This window comes from Musca autumnalis, unplaced genomic scaffold (genome assembly GCF_047663935.1).
Source record: "Musca autumnalis isolate F117 unplaced genomic scaffold, ASM4766393v1 scaffold_2, whole genome shotgun sequence".
Classification (NCBI taxonomy): Eukaryota; Metazoa; Arthropoda; class Insecta; order Diptera; family Muscidae; genus Musca; species Musca autumnalis.
The window spans coordinates 162,569,754-162,592,639 of NW_027411755.1; the positions used below are offsets into that span (position 1 = coordinate 162,569,754).

A 22,886-nucleotide genomic window follows, 5' to 3' on the forward strand; every position below is an offset into this window, starting at 1 on the left:
ATGGGGGCTATACCAAAACATGGACCTATGTCGACGATGTTTAGTGGAGATGTTTCATGACCACTGAGAACCTCAAAGCAAATTACATCTAATTCGGTTAAAAAATTGTGGCTAACATTCTCAAAATACCGAAAATCGGGAGGTACCGTTATATTGGGACTATACCAAAGCATGGACCTATGTCCATATCTTTTGGAATATAAGTTTGTTGATCACTAAGAACCCTAAGTGCCAAATTATAGCCAATTCGGTCTTCAAATGTGGCGAATAACGTCAAAATACCTCAAATCCGGAGTTACCGTTATATGGGGGATATACCAAAGAGTGGACCGATATAGCACATCTTCGAACCTGACCTGCCTATGGAAAAAAGAGCCTCGGGTGCAAAATTTCAGCACTCTATCTCAATTATTGCGGACGCTAGAGTGATTACAACAGACGGACAGACGGACATGGCTAGATCGTCTTAGAATTTTATTCTGATCAAGAATATATATACCTTATAGGGTCGCAAATGATTAGTTCGATGTGTTACAAACGGAATGACAAACTTATTATACCCTCCATACTATGGTGGAGGGTATAAAAATAAAGATCCGTTCAAAAGTTACAGAATTTTGACCAGACCAGACCAAAAAGTGATTCTGAACCACTGTTCGTCGTATGAACCACATATCGAGATACAACGATTGCGTTGGCTAGGCCATGTCATAAGAATATCAATGATGAACCCACTAAAAGGGGCTTGGAAATGCAAATAGAGGAGTGGAAATCCTTTCTCAGGTCGGCTTGTAGATCAAATGTTCTGTAGAGGGCACCTAAGTAAGTAAATGTGTTCAATAGTTTCTGAGATATAATAGGGCCATCAACCACATAGTATACTTCCCAGTTGGGACATTACCTTATATTTCCTGAAAACTTGAAAAACATTGGTTTTGTCGTACTTTAGGCTATGGGGAACTCACAGACAACCACACATACAAAATATATTTATATATAGGTTTTATTGATCTAAGAAAATAGTATAGATAAATTATATAGTATTTATATAGTTTTCAAATTTAAAACATGTTCTAGAGGTAGGTATAAAAGTTTTATTCAACCACTGTACACAACATATTACAACTGGCAACAGGCATATTGCCGTTTTTGGCTACTTCAATAAGGATATGTGGAAGGATGGTGTGGTCTGGCGGACAGACGCTTCAAAATAGACATAGACAAATACCTAGCAGGCCATAGAGTAAACCAAACAATGCCATTCAACGTATTTACGAATGCATGCACCCAAGTTAATGCTCTAAGCTAGGGTCTATTTATTCTTCTATTGTGCAGAGTTTAGAATGCGGGCGTGATATAATACTGGTGTTGTGAGGATGCTGTTGTTGTTGGTGGTGATTCTGATTTGAATGATGCTGCTGTTGTTGCTGTTGTTTTTGGTTTTTCGATGAGGAAAGCATGGAACTCTTTGTTGTAGTTGATGTTTGGTTGCTTGTTGTGCCAGCATTGTTAAATTTATGCTCTTGCTGTTGGTAATGTTGTTGATGGTGCTTGCCCGTTTTACTTCTACTGCCACTAGCGCTGCCACCACCACTACCACGCAGCTTATTGTAATTGGTGTGATGCACATAAATACCGGTATCACGCAACTTCCGTACAATGAAATATACTTGCCAGCTGTTGTGGTCCTAGGAACTATATACTTTTCACAGAATGTCGTTTTACTGCTGGCCGCTTCGCTTAACTTATCATACGTCAGAGCTTGCAGAAAGGTCAATACAAAAGTGTAGCAATTGTGTTTATCCTCATGATAATGTGACACAGTCCACTTGTCCGGCTGCTGGCATACCTTTTTGGAAAAGAAGAGAAAGAGAAAAGAGGAAGGATTATAATTTATGCAGAATTATGTATGCAGTTGTTCATGTGTTGGCTCCTCCTCATCATGTCATGGAGGAGGATTAACGCTATGACATCAAGTGATTAAAACAATGGACGTCAAAATGGTTGGAGATTGGCTAGCAAGAGGGATAAGGATAATAAAAATTGAAAAAAGTGTCAGACTATCATGCGGCGATTTAAGATACTTCATTAGCATCAATCTTTTGGTAGAATATTTTTCCTAGATGTGGATTTTTTAAAGAATATTTAAAATATATTTTTTAAAGATTTTTTTTCTAGACCATCACACCAATATACATTAATTTTTTAAAGAATATTTTTTCCTAGACTAACACCCCAGTGAACGCGGATTTTTTAAAGAATATTTTTTCCTTTTAAAATAAAATATTTTTTCCTAGATCATCACACCAATAAAGGTGGATTTTTTAAAGAATATTTTTCCTAGACCATCACACCAATAAACGTGGATTTTTTACAAAATATTTTTACCTACATCACACCAATAAACGTGGATTTTTTAAAGAATATGTTGAACTAGACCACCACACCAATAAACGTGGATTTTTTAAAGAATACTTTTTCCTAGACCATCACACCAATAAATGTGGATTTTTTAAAGAATATTTTTTTCTAGACCATAACATCAATAAACGTGGATTTTTTAAAGAATATTTTTTCCTAGACTAACACACCAATAAACTTGGATTTTTTAAAGAATATTTTTAACTAGACCATCACACCAATAAACGTGGATTTTTTAAAGAATATTTTTAACTAGACCATCACACCAATAAACGTGGATTTTTTAAATAATATTTTTAACTAGACCATCACACCAATAAACGTGGATTTTTTAAAGAATATTTTTAACTAGACCATCACACCAATAAACGTGGATTTTTTAAATAATATTTTTAACTAGACCATCACACCAATAAACGTGGATTTTTTAAATAATATTTTTAACTAGACCATCACACCAATAAACGTGGATTTTTTAAATAATATTTTTAACTAGACCATCACACCAATAAACGTGGATTTTTTAAATAATATTTTTAACTAGACCATCACACCAATAAACGTGGATTTTTTAAAGAATATTTTTAACTAGACCATCACACCAATAAACGTGGATTTTTTAAAGAATATTTTGAACTAGACCACCACACCAATAAATGTGGATTTTTTAAAGAATATTTTTTTCTAGACCATAACATCAATAAACGTGGATTTTTTAAAGAATATTTTTTCCTAGACTAACACACCAATAAACTTGGATTTTTTAAAGAATATTTTTAACTAGACCATCACACCAATAAACGTGGATTTTTTAAAGAATATTTTTAACTAGACCATCACACCAATAAACGTGGATTTTTTAAAGAATAGTTTTAACTAGACCATCACACCAATAAACGTGGATTTTTTAAATAATATTTTTAACTAGACCATCACACCAATAAACGTGGATTTTTTAAATAATATTTTTAACTAGACCATCACACCAATAAACGTGGATTTTTTAAATAATATTTTTAACTAGACCATCACACCAATAAACGTGGATTTTTTAAATAATATTTTTAACTAGACCATCACACCAATAAACGTGGATTTTTTAAATAATATTTTTAACTAGACCATCACACCAATAAACGTGGATTTTTTACAAAATATTTTTACCTAGACTATCACACCAATAAACGTGGATTTTTTAAAGAATATTTTTAACTAGACCATCACACCAATAAACGTGGATTTTTTAAAGAATATTTTTAACTAGACCATCACACCAATAAACGTGGATTTTTTAAAGAATAGTTTTAACTAGACCATCACACCAATAAACGTGGATTTTTTAAATAATATTTTTAACTAGACCATCACACCAATAAACGTGGATTTTTTAAAGAATATTTTGAACTAGACCACCACACCAATAAACGTGGATTTTTTAAAGAATACTTTTTCCTAGACCATCACACCAATAAATGTGGATTTTTTAAAGAATATTTTTTTCTAGACCATAACATCAATAAACGTGGATTTTTTAAAGAATATTTTTTCCTAGACTAACACACCAATAAACTTGGATTTTTTAAAGAATATTTTTAACTAGACCATCACACCAATAAACGTGGATTTTTTAAATAATATTTTTAACTAGACCATCACACCAATAAACGTGGATTTTTTAAATAATATTTTTAACTAGACCATCACACCAATAAACGTGGATTTTTTAAAGAATATTTTTAACTAGACCATCACACCAATAAACGTGGATTTTTTAAATAATATTTTTAACTAGACCATCACACCAATAAACGTGGATTTTTTAAATAATATTTTTAACTAGACCATCACACCAATAAACGTGGATTTTTTAAATAATATTTTTAACTAGACCATCACACCAATAAACGTGGATTTTTTAAATAATATTTTTAACTAGACCATCACACCAATAAACGTGGATTTTTTAAAGAATATTTTGAACTAGACCATCACACCAATAAACTTGGATTTTTAAAGAATATTTTGAACTAGACCCTCACACCAATAAACGTGGATTTTTTAAAGAATATTTTGAACTAGACCATCACACCAATAAACGTGGATTTTTTAAAGAATATTTTGAACTAGACCATCACACCCATAAACGTGGATTCTTTAAAGAATATTTTGAACTACACCATCACACCAATAAACGTGGATTTTTTAAACAATATTTTTCCTAGACCATCACACCAATAAACGTGGATTTTTTAAACAATATTTTTCCCAGACCATCACAGCAATAAACGTGGATTTTTTAAAAATATTTTTTCCTAGACCATCACACCAATAAACGTGGATTTTTTAAAGAATATTTTTTCCTAGACCATCACACCAAAAAACGTGGATTTTTTAAACAATATTTTTTCCTAGACCATCACACCAATAAACGTGGATTTTTTAAACAATATTTTTAACTAGACCATCACACCAATAAACGTGGATTTTTTAAAGAATATTTTTAACTAGACCATCACACCAATAAACGTGGATTTTTTAAAGAATATTTTTAACTAGACCATCACACCAATAAACGTGGATTTTTTAAACAATATTTTTAACTAGACCATCACACCAATAAACGTGGATTTTTTAAACAATATTTTTAACTAGACCATCACACCAATAAACGTGGATTTTTTAAAGAATATTTTCTCCTAGACCATCACACAAATAAACGTGGATTTTTTAAAGAATATTTTAAACTAGACCATCACACCAATAAACGTGGATTTTTTAAAGAATATTTTAAACTAGACCATCACACCAATAATCGTGGATTTTTTAAAGAATATTTTCTCCTAGACCATCACACAAATAAACGTGGATTTTTTAAGAATATTTTAAACTAGACCATCACACCAATAAACGTGGATTTTTTAAAGAATATTTTCTCCTAGACCATCACACAAATAAACGTGGATTTTTTAAAGAATATTTTAAACTAGACCATCACACCAATAAACGTGGATTTTTTAAAGAATATTTTCTCCTAGACCATCACACAAATAAACGTGGATTTTTTAAAGAATATTTTTAACTAGACCATCACACCAATAAACGTGGATTTTTAAAGACTATTTTTAGTCAGACCACCATAAACGTGGATTTTTTAAAGACTATTTTTAGTCAGACCACCATAAACGTGGATTTTTTAAAGACTATTTTTAGTCAGACCACCATAAACGTGGATTTTTTAAGGAATATTTTAAATACCATATTTTTAACTAGTCCATCAGACCAATAAACGTGGATTTTTTAAAGAATATTTTTTCCTAGACCATCACACCAATAAACGTGGATTTTTTAAAGAATATTTTTTCCTAGACCATCACACCAATAAACGTGGATTTTTTAAAGAATATTTTTTCCTAGACCATCACACCAATAAACGTGGATTTTTTAAAGAATATTTTTTCCTAGACCATCACACCAATAAACGTGGATTTTTTAAAGAATATTTTTTCCTAGACCATCACACCAATAAACGTGGATTTTTTAAAGAATATTTTTTCCTAGACCATCACACCAATAAACGTGGATTTTTTTAAATAATATTTTTTCCTAGACCATCACACCAATAAACGTGGATTTTTTAAAGAATATTTTTTCCTAGACCATCACACCAATAAACGTGGATTTTTTAAAGAATATTTTTTCCTAGACCATCACACCTATAAACGTGGATTTTTTAAAGAATATTTTTTCCTAGACCATCACACCAATAAACGTGGATTTTTTAAAGAATATTTTTTCCTAGACCATCACACAAATAAACGTGGATTTTTAAAGAATATTTTTAACTAGACTATCACACCAATAAACGTGGATTTTTTAAAGAATATTTGTAACTAGACCATCACACCAATAAACGTGGATTTTTTAAAGAATATTTTTCCTAGACCATCACACAAATAAACGTGAATTTTTTAAAAAATATTTTTTCCTAGACCATCACACCAATAAACGTGGATTTTTTAAAGAATATTTTTTCCTAGACCATCACACCAATAAACGTGGATTTTTTTAAATAATATTTTTTCCTAGACCATCACACCAATAAACGTGGATTTTTTAAAGAATATTTTTTCCTAGACCATCACACCAATAAACGTGGATTTTTTAAAGAATATTTTTTCCTAGACCATCACACCAATAAACGTGGATTTTTTAAAGAATATTTTTTCCTAGACCATCACACCAATAAACGTGGATTTTTTAAAGAATATTTTTTCCTAGACCATCACACAAATAAACGTGGATTTTTAAAGAATATTTTTAACTAGACTATCACACCAATAAACGTGGATTTTTTAAAGAATATTTGTAACTAGACCATCACACCAATAAACGTGGATTTTTTAAAGAATATTTTTCCTAGACCATCACACAAATAAACGTGAATTTTTTAAAGAATATTTTTAACTAGACCATCACACCAATAAACGTGAATTTTTTAAAGAATATTTTTAACTAGACCATCACACCAATAAACGTGGATTTTTTAAAGAATATTTTTAACTAGACCATCACACCAATAAACGTGGATTTTTTAAAGAATAGTTTTAACTAGACCATCACAGCAATAAACGTGGATTTTTTAAAGAATAGTTTTAAATAGACCATCACAGCAATAAACGTGGATTTTTTAAATAATATTTTTAACTAGACCATCACACCAATAAACGTGGATTTTTTAAAGAATATTTTTAACTAGACCATCACACCAATAAACGTGGATTTTTTAAAGAATATTTTTAACTAGACCATCACACCAATAAACGTGGATTTTTTAAAGAATATTTTTAACTAGACCATCACACCAATAAACGTGAATTTTTTAAAGAATATTTTTAACTAGACCATCACACCAATAAACGTGGATTTTTTAAAGAATATTTTTAACTAGACCATCACACCAATAAACGTGGATTTTTTAAAGAATAGTTTTAACTAGACCATCACACCAATAAACGTGGATTTTTTAAATAATATTTTTAACTAGACCATCACACCAATAAACGTGGATTTTTTAAAGAATATTTTTAACTAGACCATCACACCAATAAACGTGGATTTTTTAAAGAATATTTTTAACTAGACCATCACACCAATAAACGTGGATTTTTTAAAGAATAGTTTTAACTAGACCATCACACCAATAAACGTGGATTTTTTAAAGAATAGTTTTAACTAGACCATCACACCAATAAACGTGGATTTTTTAAAGAATATTTTTAACTAGACCATCACACTAATAAACGTGGATTTTTTAAACAATATTTTTAACTAGACCATCACACCAATAAACGTGGATTTTTTAAACAATATTTTTAACTAGACCATCACACCAATAAACGTGGATTTTTTAAAGCATATTTTTAACTAGACCATCACACCAATAAACGTGGATTTTTTAAAGAATATTTTTAACTAGACCATCACACCAATAAACGTGGATTTTTTAAAGAATATTTTTAACTAGACCATCACACCAATAAACGTGGACTTTTTAAAGAATATTTTTAACTAGACCATCACACCAATAAACGTGGACTTTTTAAAGAATATTTTTAACTAGACCATCACACCAATAAACGTGGATTTTTTAAAGAATATTTTTAACTAGACCATCACACCAATAAACGTGGATTTTTTAAAGAATATTTTTAACTAGACCATCACACCAATAAACGTGGATTTTTTAAAGAATATTTTGAACTAGACCATCACACCAATAAACGTGGATTTTTTAAAGAATATTTTTAACTAGACCATCACACCAATAAACGTGGATTTTTTAAAGAATATTTTTAACTAGACCATCACACCAATAAACGTGGATTTTTTAAAGAATATTTTTAACTAGACCATCACACCAATAAACGTGGATTTTTTAAAGAATATTTTTAACTAGACCATCACACCAATAAACGTGGATTTTTTAAAGAATATTTTGAACTAGACCATCACACCAATAAACGTGGATTTTTTAAAGAATATTTTTAACTAGACCATCACACCAAAAAACGTGGATTTTTTAAAGAATATTTTTTTAATATTGAGATTTGTATCCACATTAAATGCAGCATAAGTTTTTAACTTTATCGAATACTTCACATTGCTATCGCTAGTCACTTTGTCAGCTTGCATTACAAATAGTTTTGCAGAAAAATATCTTCACATTACACTTACCTCAAATAAAACTTGATCCCAATAATCATACCAGGGCTCTGGAACATCACCAACCAATAGACATTGCCACCAATCTGACATATTGCCTGAACGATGACGTCGTAAGCCATGCCGATCAAATTCCACAACACAACCGGTCGATGTTGTCACAGCAATATGCAAATCCGTGGTATTATTATAATCACTGAAAGGAGAAACCACAAACATACAGACACAAACACACATATGCACATGAAGTGGTTGCAATACAAAAGGATATATATGGAAAAGTAGAAGGGAAACAGAGAGAGGAAGAGCGTGTGAGGAAAAGAAGATAAATTAAGTTCAAGGATATAATTGATTTAAGTATGGATTTCCAGCTAAAGGAAATAAATTGAAAAACGTATTCAATAGATTTAAAGAGGAGGCGGGATGGTAGGGGATAGGGAAACAAATAAAAAATGAAACGAACAACTCACTTGAGAAAATCACCTGTGGTAGGACGTAAAACTATAGCACAAGGATATTGATTGGCTCGTACAAATGGATAGGGTAAACGAAATGGCAAGAGCCGGCTGTCCATAATGTGACAAACTGAATCATCATCGTCGTCGTCATCGTCATTTTCATCTCCATTGTCCTGATCCATTGTGGCCTGATATTGTTGGTCATTTTCATTATCCCTCCATTGATCATCATCATTATCACGATTATTGTCATTATTAACATTACCATGACTGTGGGCATAATGTCCTCTAGTGGAGATGGTCTGGGCATTATTTGTAGCTGGAGTCCGTTTCTTATTCTTGTGTCGTTTGTTTGCAACACTACCGCTACCACCACCATTGGGATGTGTGTCCAATGCCGTTTTACATTGTGGACAAATGTGTGGCAATGTAAAACAGAAAACTTTCACATTGCAATGATGGAAGCATAAAATGCCCGGATCTGAGGTAATTGTGGTCGTTGAAGTTGTTGCTGCTGCTGCCTTTGTTGTTGTTGGTGGTGGTGCTATTGAGTTTGAAGGAATTCCACCTAGGCCACTACCACCAGCAGCAGCACCTGCAGATGAAATACTTTTGCTCATGATTCTTGTTGTCATGCTTTGAGTGGTTAACGATGATGCTGCTCTGCTGTTGATGATACTTGGCCAGAAGCTTTGGTTTTACAGCAGTTGTTGTTGTTTATACCTTTGTTAACGTCAATGTTAACATGAACAATTCTTTGGGCTGTTGTTGTTGTTGCTGTAGTTGTTGTTCTTGTTTGTTTGTGCAATCCTCTTTTTGACCACAGAAAATTGAATCAGTTTTATTGCTTTCACAGCAATTGTTTCTGTTGGTCGACTAGAGAGAGGTAAAAAGGATAAAACTTTATCGAGGTAGTGAGCCAGCCAGCCGTATGTATGTGTGTGTGTTTTATCATTCAATTCCACTTGGTGGTGATGCTGCTGATCCAACAAACTGCAATGAAACGGAGAAAAAACGAAAAGAATCTTGTAAGTTTTAGTTTGACATTAACATTTGACAATTGTTTCTGGGATTTCTATTTGAAACTTTGGTTTCATTCATGCAACACAAAAGTGTCGCCCATTCATCCATTTTCTGGGTTTTCTTGTGTGCATTCTTTGCTCAATAAATGGAATGTACGTGGTTTTAATTTCATTTGAAAGTATCGGTAAGCACAAAAGTGGTTATGTCGTGTCAAGTCGAATTTAAAGAAACCCTTTCTGATGGTGATTTCAGGTTAAGTTCACAGCGGAATGGACTTAATTAAATTAAAAAAATGAGCGTTACAATTACACGATTATCTTGACAATAGGTTTTGCTCTGCTCTGTTTCAGAATCTGTAAGGATCGATTATTTTTGAATTTTTAAGAAATTTAAAGAAACCCTTTCTGATAATGATTGCAGGGTAAGTTCAATATTTGCAATTTTTATTTTTATTATTCAGGTTTTAGGGCTATTGCGTCATTTATTACATAAAACAGGGCCACATTTTACTCATTTACCATATAACATGTAAAAATGTATCAGTCGACTTTGAAGACAGAGATATGCCCTCAGATATACCGGTTACGCAACCGAAATCCTTCTCACCAATGATTATATTACAATTCAAAAGTTCAGGAATGCATTGGCATAGTCCATTTTGGAAGAGGATCTTATTTTGGAAGTCATTTCTTTTCGATTGATAGCGCGCCCTCCATCTTCAATCTCATCTTCAATCTTAAACTAAATTTGGACAAAATATTATGAAGACCAAATTTTGGACGAAATCCGTTAACCCGTTCGAGAGTTATCGTGCGCTCAGCCACTACCACTATGGTGCTATAGGGTTTTTATAGCTATCGGACCATTTTCCCAAGAAGTATGGAATTGCGAGTTCATGGTTGCAAAAACAGACAGCAGCTGTTAAAATTCACTTTTTCTCCGAAGCGGCTGATCAGCCAGCCAGACAAACAGACAGATGGGCGGACATTGCTATATCGACTTCAAATTGTTCGAAACGGATTTCGTCCAAAGATACTTGCGGTCTAAAACCATTATTTTATTGAGGAACATTTTGGTCAGCCGAAGCGGCTGATCAGCCAGCCAGACTTCAAATTGTTCGAAACGGATTTCGTCCAAAGATACTTGCGGTCTAAAACAATTATTTTATTGAGGAACATTTTGGTCGTATGAAAGTGTATATACCCTGAGGATATAACAAGGGCGATATCAGCGTCCCTTATTATTATTTTATACCCTCCACCTTAATATGGGGGGGTATAAATAACATTGTCATTCCGTTTGTAACACATCGAATTATTCGTCGGAGTATATATGTATGGGAATTTCTGAGTGAAATCGGAGTGTTTTTGATTTCCTTTATTTTTTGCTGTGGTAATGCTGCTCATCAGCAATACACTTAAGTATATTTTCATATTTTTTTGACTAACGGGTCCAGAGATATCGCGCATTGATAAAGTCGAATTCTGTAAAATCTGTATGCAAAGAAATACTCATAACTTCTTTAATATTGGTCCAAATAAACAAACATCATATTTTTATATTTTTTTATCAGATATCTAATAAAACAATATAAAAGATATGCAGAGTGGGCTTGGGTGAAATTTTCGCGATTTAATATTTAAAATCAATTTTTATCAATGATTGTACTCTGATTTTCTTGCCATTTTTTGTACTGATATGTTTTTCTGAGAAGAGAACATAGAACATGATAAAAAATAAAGGAAATCAAAACCCCATTTTTGTAAAAGTTCCCGATTTCTCTCAGAAATCCCCATATATACACTATCAGCATAAATTCGATGAAAAATATCGGATCTTTAATGACTTAATTTATACTCATGCAAAAGAACCAGTGAAATCCTGATTTCACATGGATCCAGCCGAACGCTCAGCGACGATCAACGCTCCTAGCCAGCCCATCGCTCGCATCCAGCTCACCGTAACGCTCGTAGCTAGTTACACGCTCATAAGCAGCTCACAGCTCAGCAACGCTCGTAGTCAGCTACGCACTCGTAAGCAGCTCATCGCTCCACAACGCTCCCAACTATTTGCTTGTAGCCAGTCATCTCACTGCTCAGCAACGCCCAACGCTCGTGGATAACTACTAGCTAGTAAGCCGCCCATCGCTCGCATCTAGCCAACCACTTAGCAACGCTCGTAGCCAACTACTCGCTCGCAGCCATCTCTCCGTTCACATCAAGCTCAATGACGCTCAACGCTTGTATACGGCTGCTTGTTCGTAAATTACAGTACACATTGTCAGTTTTGAATGACGATTATTCGCAATTATCAATAACTGTCCAACCTTCCAACAACCACACAAAATATTTTATGGTTGCATGATAAATGACAAAAATTCATTTAAAACTGACAATGTGTACCCAGCTTAAGCAGATCATGACTCGCACCCAGCTCACCGCTTGTTATATCAGAACGAGACAAGTCAACAGCACCCGTGCGAATTCCCCGAACGCAAACGTATACCGATGCAAAGGAATCGGGGGTCTGATTTTCCTCCGTATTTGTTTAATTACATACATATATATGCATATAAATATTTGAATTACCTCTAACTATCCAACCATATCTGAAATTCCACATCAACATCCAAGAGTTAAATAAAAAATTGAACTTATAAAACTCGTGTTATCACTTAAGGTTTGTGGGTCCTTGAGTTGACCCTGGAGATGACTGACCTTACCTCAGCCTTAGATAACACCACTCGTTATAACCCTCGTTAGCCAGACTTGCGTATACCTACAGGATATCAGAATCTCACAATTCGAAACATTTTTAGTGACAGAGTTCCAAACAATCTTTTTACAGATTCCCTTTTTTAAAACCTAGAGAGCATAAAAGTCTTACTATGGCTTACCTACTTCTCAACTGAACCCAATATTCTTCTTTACAGTCTACCAGATGGTATATTTTTAGGGGATGCGCTTTATGGGCTCTCTGATATATAATCATACTGCCAGTTAAAATCTCACTGATTTTTATCTGTTATACCCTACACCACACTGTGGTAAGGGGTATAATTTCATTGTGCATTTGTATGTAACATGCAAAAGGAAGCGAGGATGACTCATAGTTCTTTCAGGAATATACAGAGAATCACTTTCTGAGTCGATTTATGCACATCCGTCCGTCGTCTGTCCGTGTTTTCAGGTCACAAGTATTGTCCCATTCAGCTGAAAATTTGGGATGATATTTTTTAAGCCGTAGGAAGAACGATATTGCTTTTGGTGATAAACGCTTAACATTTGGATGTAGCCCCATCTATATATATAAATGAGCTTGGTGATAAGTGATTGACTGACTGACTGACTCATCATCAACGCCCAGCCAAAACGGCTAAAGCTAGGAGCTTGAAATTTTACCAGTGGGTCACTGTTGATGCAAATGTGCGAGATAAGGCCTGGTTTTAGAAAATTCGTCCTGGAACCACAAAAAATAACAACAACAAAAATCCTTATTTTTCATTACTATTACGTACTTATTCACTTAGTTGGCCCTCTGCAAGACATGTGTCAAATTAACAATGCTATAACTTCATGGTACCGTAAACGATCACACATAATTTCAAATTTTGTAGTTTACTTCTAGGCGCACTTATTTTATCGTAAACCACTAAATAATAGAAAGACAAGACATTTGTTATCTTCCATTGCAACAGATGTCGCAGTTGGTGATAATGGTTTAAACATAAATTACGCGAAAAATACAAACCGATCCTGATTTAGTTTTCACATAACAGGTGTCGCACAAAAGATTTTCATTCGTTAAAATACAGTTAGAAAAGATGATTACAAACGATGCATTTGTAAAAATTTTGATTTTCAATTTAAAATTAAAACAAAAATTCTTTCAATAAATGATGTTGGGTTTGTTGAACAAATGAGTTGCTGTTGAAGACAACATTAGGGGAATAAATTCAGAAATCGGCCAGAAATAACAACAACTAAAAACTGTATGGACCTCACTTTTTGGTAATAACTAAATGTTTGCAAATCAATGAAAGTGCAATAAAATTGTGCATATTACCACGATTTATTTGCAATTAAGAATTTTATCGTATATTGATATGTACAGTCATAACTATTCAATTTCAAAATCTGTAATTTGAAGAAATCGCTAAATAATTAATGAAATCAATAATAGGCCCCAGGAATATAGGAATATAGGAATTTGGTATGGAAATCAAGGTTTGGAAGTGGTGCTTCTAAAAGGAAATGGTTTGGAAAATTACCAATCGTGTACGAAAAGTACTAAATGGTACTAAATTTAGTACAATTTAGATTTGGGTGAACGTAAAGAGCTGGAAACCTGGAATTTGGAATTAAGGTTACTGTTGTAGTGTAGGATTGAGATATGAGGGTAGTTTTGGAAATTCGTGCTTATGTGTACGAAAAGTACTAAATAGTACTAAATTTGGTACAATAGGGATTTGGGTGAACGGATAGAGCTGGAATCCTGATATTTGGAATTGAGGTTACTGTTGGAGTGTAGGATTCAAGAACTTTTGGAAATTCGTACTTATGTGTATGAAAAGTACTAAATGGTACTAAATTTGATACAATGGGGATTTGGGTGAACGGATAATAACTGGAATCTCGAAATTTGGAATTGAGATTACTGGTGGGGTGTAGGATTGAGGTAGTTTTGAATATTCGTACTTATGGGTACGAAAAGTACTAAATCGTACTAAATTTAGTACAATTTGGATTTGAATGAACGGATAGAGCTGGAAACCTGAAATTTGGAATTAATATTACTGTTGAAGTGTAGGATTGAGATATGAGGGTGGTTTTGGAAATTAGTACTTATGTGTACGGAAAGTAATAAATGGAACTAAATTTTGTATAATGGGTTATTTGGGTGAACGGATAGCGCTGGAATCTCTAAATTTGGAACTGAGATTACTGGTGGAGTTTAGTATTGTGGAAGTTTTGGAAATTCGTACATAGGGTACGAAAAATACTAAATAGCACTAAATTTGGTACAGTTTCGATTTGGGTGAACGGATAGAGCTTGATTCCTCAAATTTGGACTGAGGATCACTGATGAAGAGTAAGAAAGATGCACCAAAGGGTTTTTGGAAACTTGAATGTACAAAAAGTACTAAATGGTACTAAATTTAGTACAGTTTGGATTTGGGTGAACGGATAGAGCTGGATTCCTGAAATTTGGAATTGATATTACTGTTGGAGTGTAGGACTGGGGAAGTTTTGGAAATTCTTACTTATGTGAATGAAAAGTACTAAATGGTACTAAATTTGGGACAATGGGGATTTGGGTGAACGGATATAGTTGGAATCTCGAAATTTGGAATTGAGATTACTGGTGGGGTGTAGAATTGAGGTAGTTTTGAAAATTCGTACTTATGGGTACGAAAAGTACTAAATGGTACTAAATTTAGTACAATTTGGATTTGGGTGAACGTATGTATGTAGCTGGAAACCTGAAATTTGGAATTAAGATTACTGTGAAGTGTAGGACTGAGATATGAGGGTGGTTTTGGAAATTCGTACTTATGTGTTCGAAAAGTACTAAATTTGGTACAATAGGGATTCGAGTGAACGGACAGAGCTGGAATCCTGAAATTTGAAATTGAGATTACTGTTGGAGCATAGGATTGGGGAAATTTTGGAAATTCGTATTTATGTGTACGAAAAGTACTAAATGGTACTAAATTTATTACAATTTGGATTTGGGTGAACGGATAGAACAGGAATCCTGAATTTTAAGTATTTTAATTTTATTTATTTTAATTTAAAGTATGGATTTTAGTAAACGGAAAAAGTTAGAATTTGCAACCCGTTCGCGGTAGGCTATAGAGGTAGAATTTGGATTTGGGTGACGGATAGTGTTTGAGTCCTGAAATTTGAAATTAGGATTACTATTGGAGTGTAGGACTGAGGTAGTAAGGGTACGAAAAGTACTAAGTGGTACTACCTGTGGTACAATTTGGATTTGGGAGAACGGATAGAGCTGGAATCCTGGAATTTGATCAGACTGCTGTTGGAGTATAGGATTGAGATGGAAGTAGTTTTTGAAATTCGTACTTATAGGTACGAAATGTACCAAATGGTACAACTTGGATTTGAGTGCACGGATAGCGCTGGAATCCTGTTATTTGGAATTATGGTTACTGTTGAAGTGAAGGATTAAGGTTGTTTTGGAAAATCGAATTGTACAGAATTTGGTACAATTTGTTTATGTGTAAAGTGCTAAAGTGTACTAAATATGGAATCCATTGTATTAGGCAAACGCGAAGAGCTAGAAATCTGAAATTTTGAACGAGTGGTCATTGATGGAGAGTTAGGAAGATGTACCAAAGGGTATTTTGAAACTCGAACTATAAGCGTACGAAAAGTACTAAAAGTTTCTAAATTTGGTACCAATTGCATATTTTTAATGGATAAAGCTAGAATCTTCAAATTTGGTATGGGAATCAAGGTTGGGAAATGGCGTTGAAATAAGGAAATGGTTTTGGAAGTTCGTATATATGATTACGAGCAGTACTAAATTTGGATTTGGGTGAACGGATAGAGCTGGAATCCTAAAGTTTTGAATTATGATTACTGTAGGGGTGTAGGATTGAGATAGTTGGTACAATTTGGATTTGGATGAACGGATAGAGCTGGAATTCTGAAATTTGGAACTAAGATTACTGCCGGGCAGTAGAATTGAGGTAGTTTTGGAAATTCGTACTTATGGGTACAGAAAGCACTAAATTTGGTACAATTTGAATTTTAGTAAACGGATAGTGTTGGAATTAGGAATTAAGATTACTGTAGGAGTGTAGTATTGAGGAAATTTTGAAAAGTCGTACGTATGGGTACGAGAAGTACTAAATGGTACTAAATATGGTACAATATGGATTTGGGTAAACGGGTAGAGCTGGAATCCTAAAATTTTTGTTTAGGAAAGAAATGGTACTAAATTTGATACAATTTGTATTCGGGTGAATTAATAGAGCTGGAATCCTGAAATTTGGAATTACGATTACAGTCGAAGAGTAGGATTCAGGTTGTTTTGAAAAAGCAAACTTATGGTTACGAAAAGCACTAAATGGTACTAAATTTAGTACAATTTGTATGTAGGTGAACGGATAGCGGTGGAATCCTGCAATTTGAAAGTATGATTATTGTAGCCCTGTTGCGTTGAGGAAGTTTTGAAAATTGGTACGAAAATTCTAAATTGTTCTAAATTTAGTACAATTTTAATTTGGTTTAACGGATAGAGTTTGAATCCTGAAATTTGGAAGTAAGATTACTACTAAAGTGAAGGATTGAGGTAGTTTTGGAAAATCTTACTTATGGGTACGAAGAGTTCGACTTGATTCTAAGTTTGGTACAATTTGGAATTGGACGAACGGATACAGCTGGAATCTTGAGATTTGGAATTACTGTAATTATTATGGAATTTACTGTAATTATTTTGTATTAATGTCCGTGTATGGCCGAGATATGTCGTCGAAATACGTACCATAAGTATACGAAAATTACTTAATGGTACTCAATTTGTTTTTGGGTGTAGGGACAGTGCTGGAATTTTTATTTTTTGGAGTTAAGGTGTGTATTGGTGTGCAACGTTGATCTCGCTGTTAATGTGTAAGGGTGAGATACGGCTGATCTGTTTGAAAATCGAACTTAAGGGGTACGTACATTACTAAGATAAAAATAAATATTGATTAAAATTGGTATAAGTGCGACCAAATTTTCAGTGTTTGTCATTTCCATATTATATATTGTTTATTTGTTTTTTTTTATATCCTTTCCGCATACGAAGTAGCGGGCATTTTGCTAGTATACATATATTTTCGACCAATTGGATGCCATTTGGTGCACCAAACACACAAAGTCGGTCCAATTTGGACTCAATATTGAAAATGTCATCGAATTTGGACTAAAAAAACTCTGCCAATTTATATTGAAATCGGTTCAGATTTAGAATTTGGATGGATAGAAAAAATTTCGCCAATTATACTGAAATCGTGGTGGTGTAAGGTATCATATAGTCGTCCCCGTCCGACTTTGATACCTTCCTTTCTGGTTTAATTATCAGACTTAGTTCCAGAAACGTTGTTTTAATAATTTCTGTAAAACTAATTTTATTAATTAAAAGACTATATTTCAGATCAGGCCTATAAAATATCTCAACACTCGCTTTCTAAATTCTTTTGAACTATGTCGTCACCCTTTCACAACACAGATTGCCATAAACTAAATATGCCATAAAAGTCCTACTCCATAACCACGAAAGAGTGATATTTGCTTTATATTTCATTTCAATCGCTTTTAAATATTTTGTTTTTTTTTATTTCTTGCTACTCCACTAATGCTTGTATTGTTGTTGCCGTTAAAAGCATTAAAAAAGAAAAACCTTTTGTCCTTTGTTGAATTTCTGTTTTACTTTTCTGTGGTTTTGTCCACCATAACCATGCCATTTATTCGAATGTGTACAACTTCAATAGCATCTAAAGTGGTTTCGTTTTCTTTTTTCTGGTTGGTCTGAATTTCTTTATTTTGTATTTTGTTTTTTGTTTGCGCTGTAGTTTTCTTTGGTATTATTAGTTTCTTCTATATTCAATACAATGAGGCTTGATCAGTCATGTCTTGCTTTTTTTTAATGTTGTTAAGAAAGGTTTTATGTGTTGTAGTGCAATATTAGAGACATATGTACCCTGTAGGAAATGTCAATAGTGAATCTATACTGACTTACTGCTGACATTGTCAACAGTACTACTGACAAACTGTAGACAACTAATGTAATTTCCTATAGACATTTTGTATGAACGTGTCATTCGAAAGTCAGTACTGACAATGGAACTAGTAAGTCAATAGTAAGTCAGTAGTTCCTGAGGAACCATGTGTTGACATTGGAGGTAGTGAGTCAGTATAGACATTGGAGGTAGTAAGTCAGTATAGACATTGGAGGTTAGTCAATAGTACCAGATTTTCAATACTAAATTTTTTAGCTTATTTGGAACTTTTCATAGATAAAACAGCTATATAGTACGTTTAATAAGAAGATGAAGCTACACATTTGTTTAAATACTTTATTTCATTAAAGAATAAAACAAATAATATTGAAAATGCTAAAAATTTACAAATTGCGTATTACAGTATTTTTATATTTTTAAATGGCTAAGCCAAAGATTCCACATAAGTAAAAATTAGTAAATAAAGACAATGTTTTCAAGGCAGCTTAAACATTTTAACATATAAATAATAAAAAACGTTTTCGTTTTATTTTCTTGGCCAAGTCGCACCAATGACTTGTCTGCTTAAAATAGTCTTCTTCTGTTGCACTTAACGTTTTATCAAGCGATTCGCTGAATGTTGATATAACATCTAGGAATTGAAAAGAATAAACATGTATAAATAAACATAAATAAAAAATATGTCCTTAAATTTGCTTGCCTATTACAGCTGTATAACATTGGAAAAATCTCACAATCGATTTTCTGCCAAATAATTCTTCAACATTGTAATTCATTATTATTTTTAGTTGCATTCAGCATTTCCAGCGAGAAGGGACAATATATACATAAGGCTCCACAATCTTTTCTAAAGGTTCCACATAATGTCTAATTGTCGAAATTTCACCACAAATGTCGCCTCAGAATTCGTACTTTGCTATAGAATTGTTTAATTTTCACATGTCTTTTATATTTTCTTTTGCTCATACTTGTTATTGAAAATATATGCTTTAAGTTTTCACGATATTTTATTGATTTTTACAAAAACACTTTTTTCACCAACCGCAAAACTGATTTTACGCCAAACAATTAAGAAAATTAAAAAAAGATGCTTCGTTGGGCTATCATCTGTCAATATACACAATGCTTCTTCTTATTAAGGTAAAGGTATCAATAGTTGACAACCTGGTGACAAAGTATTGACTTTGTCACCATATTAGTAGACAAAGTGGCGACATGTCAACACATGACCCCACACTTCCTACAGGGTATGTATGTCAAAATTTTTTTCTCTAAAAATGGAACAGCTTTGGAAGGACTTACTTACTTAGATGGCTTTTATAATAAACAGAACGTCTTGTTCCACAAGCCGAACTAAGAATAGATTTCTAAATGCACCGGTCGTTTGGTTTGCTTCTCCAATTTGGATGCCATGTTTTGTGATATCTTCTTCAACTTGGTCTTTCCATCGGAGTTTTGGCCTTCTCATGGGCGTATACCGTCGAGTGTCTCGTATTCAAATGCATTATCCAAGTGTCCAGCCAACGCAATCGTTGTAGTTCGATACGTTTAACTATATCGATGTCGGTCGGCTGGTATTGCTGTTCCTACGACGTCGGTATTCACCGTCAACGCATATTGGTCCATAAATCTTTCGAAGAATTTTTCCTGACTCATCTGTTTAAGCAATTATCCATGCTTCAGATCCCTCAGTGTCTAATAGAGTGTAATTTTTGTATGACGAGAGGTTGTTTTGCTTTTAAACTGTTTACTTAGACCAATGTAGCAACCCTTTGGCCAATATTATTCTTCTTTTGATTTCAAAACTTATGTTGTTAGTTTTATTTATGGCGGTGCCGAGATAAATAAAGCCATTTGCTAGCTCAAAATTGTAGTTCTGAACATCAACAGTTGGTCCGAGTCTACTGGACATCTTGCGTGTTTATACCATAAACTTTGTCTTATCGCCGTTGACAGCCAGAAGTACTTTGGCATCCTCTTTTTATACCCTCCACCATAGTATGGAGGGTATATTAAGTTTGTTTTTCCGTTTGTAACGCATTGAAATACTCATTTGCGACCCTATAAAGTATATATATTCTTGATCAGGGTAAAATTCTGAGTCGATCTGAGCACGTCCGTCCGTCCGTCCGTCCGTCCGTCCGTCTGTGGTAATCACTCTAGCATCCACAAAAATGGAGATAGAACGCTGAAATTTTGGGAAAATGCGTCTTTTATTTGCAGGCAGGTCAAGTTCGATGATGGGCTATATCGGTCCACGTTTTGGTATAGCCCCCATATAACGGTACCCCCCGATTTACGGTATTTTGACGTTTTTAGCTACATTTTCAGACCGATTTAGCTATAATTTGACATTTAGGGTTCTTAAGTGTCAATAAACTTATATAACAAAAGTTGTGGACATAGGTCCACGTTTTGGTATAGCCCCCATATAACGGTACCCCCCGATTTACGGTATTTTGACGTTTTTAGATACATTTTCAGACCGATGTAGCTATAATTTGACATTTAGGGTTCTAAATGTCAATAAGCTTATATAACAACAGTTGTGGACATAGGTCCACGTTTTGGTATAGCCCCCATATAACGGTACCCCCCGATTTACGGTATTTTGCCGTTTTTAGCTACATTTTCAGACCGATTTAGCTATAATTTGACATATAGGGTTCTTAAGTGTCAATAAACTTATATAACAAAAGTTGTGGACATAGGTCCACGTTTTGGTATAGCCCCCATATAACGGTACCCCCCGATTTACGGTATTTTGGCGTTTTTAGCTACATTTTCAGACCGATGTAGCTATATATTGACATTTAGGGTTCTTAAGTGTCAATAAACTTATATAACAAAAGTTGTGGACATAGGTCCACGTTTTGGTATAACCCCCATATAACGGTACCCCCCTATTCACGGTATTTTGCCGTTTTTAGCTACATTTTCAGACCGATTTAGCTATAATTTGATATTTAGGGTTCTTAAGTGTCAATAAACTTATATAACAAAAGTTGTGGACATAGGTCCACCTTTTGGTATAGCCCCCATATAACGGTACCCCCGATTTACGGTATTTTGACGTTTTTAGCTACATTTTCAGACCGATTTAGCTATAATTTGACATTTAGGGCTCTTAAGCGTCACTAAACTTATATAACAAAACTTGTGGACAAAGGTCCACGTTTTGGTATGGCACCCATATAACGTTTCCCCTAGATTTATGGTATTTTCACGTTTTTAGCTACATTTTCAGACCGATTTAGCTATAATTTGACATTTAGGGTTCTTAAGTGTCAGTAAACTTATATAACAGAACTAGTGGACGTAGATCAATGTTTTGGAATAGCCCCCATATAACGTTACCGCCCGATTTCAGGTATTTTGACGATTTAAGTCGCATTTCTAGACCGATATAGCTATAAATTGATATTTAGGGTTCTTAGTGACCAGAAAACTTATATTCGAACAAATGATGAACATAGGTACATGTTTTGGTATAGCCCCATATAACGGTACCTCCTGATTTTCGGTATTTTGAGATTTTTACCTACAAGTTTTAACAGAATTAGCTGTAATTTGAACATTTGACATTTGAAGTTCTTAGAGGTCACCACACCTCTCCACCAAAATTGTCTAAAATTTTGGGAAAATGCGTCTTTTGTTTGCAGGCAGGTCAAGTTCGATGATGGGCTATATCGGTCCACGTTTTGGTATAGCCCCATATAACGGTACCTCGGTATAACGGATTTTCGGAATTTTACCTACAAATTTTAACCGAATTATCTGTAGTTTGAACATTTGACATTGTAATTTGAACATTTGAACAAAATTGTCGTGAAAGGTCAATGTATTGATAAAGCTCCCATATAAAAGTACCTCCCGATTTTCAGTAATTTGATGATTTTAGCTACAATATTAAACCGAACTAGCAGTAATTTGACATTTGAAGTTCTTAGTGGTCACAACACCTCTCCATAAAAAATTGTCAACATAGGTCCATGTTCGGATATAGCTCCCAT

At 33.6% G+C, this 22,886-nt stretch overlaps 1 protein-coding gene across 1 annotated transcript; it reads right to left on the minus strand.

Annotated features, from left to right (window-relative positions):
* Positions 1-1,182: 1,182 nt before the first annotated feature.
* Positions 1,183-9,872, minus strand: LOC141394802 (uncharacterized). Its single transcript, XM_073969696.1, is given in 4 exon segments — positions 1,183-1,654; positions 1,657-1,849; positions 8,656-8,839; positions 9,114-9,872. Coding segments are annotated over 4 exon segments (1,338 nt in total). The 5' UTR covers positions 9,737-9,872; the 3' UTR covers positions 1,183-1,316.
* Between the last annotated feature and the right edge of the window lie 13,014 nt (positions 9,873-22,886).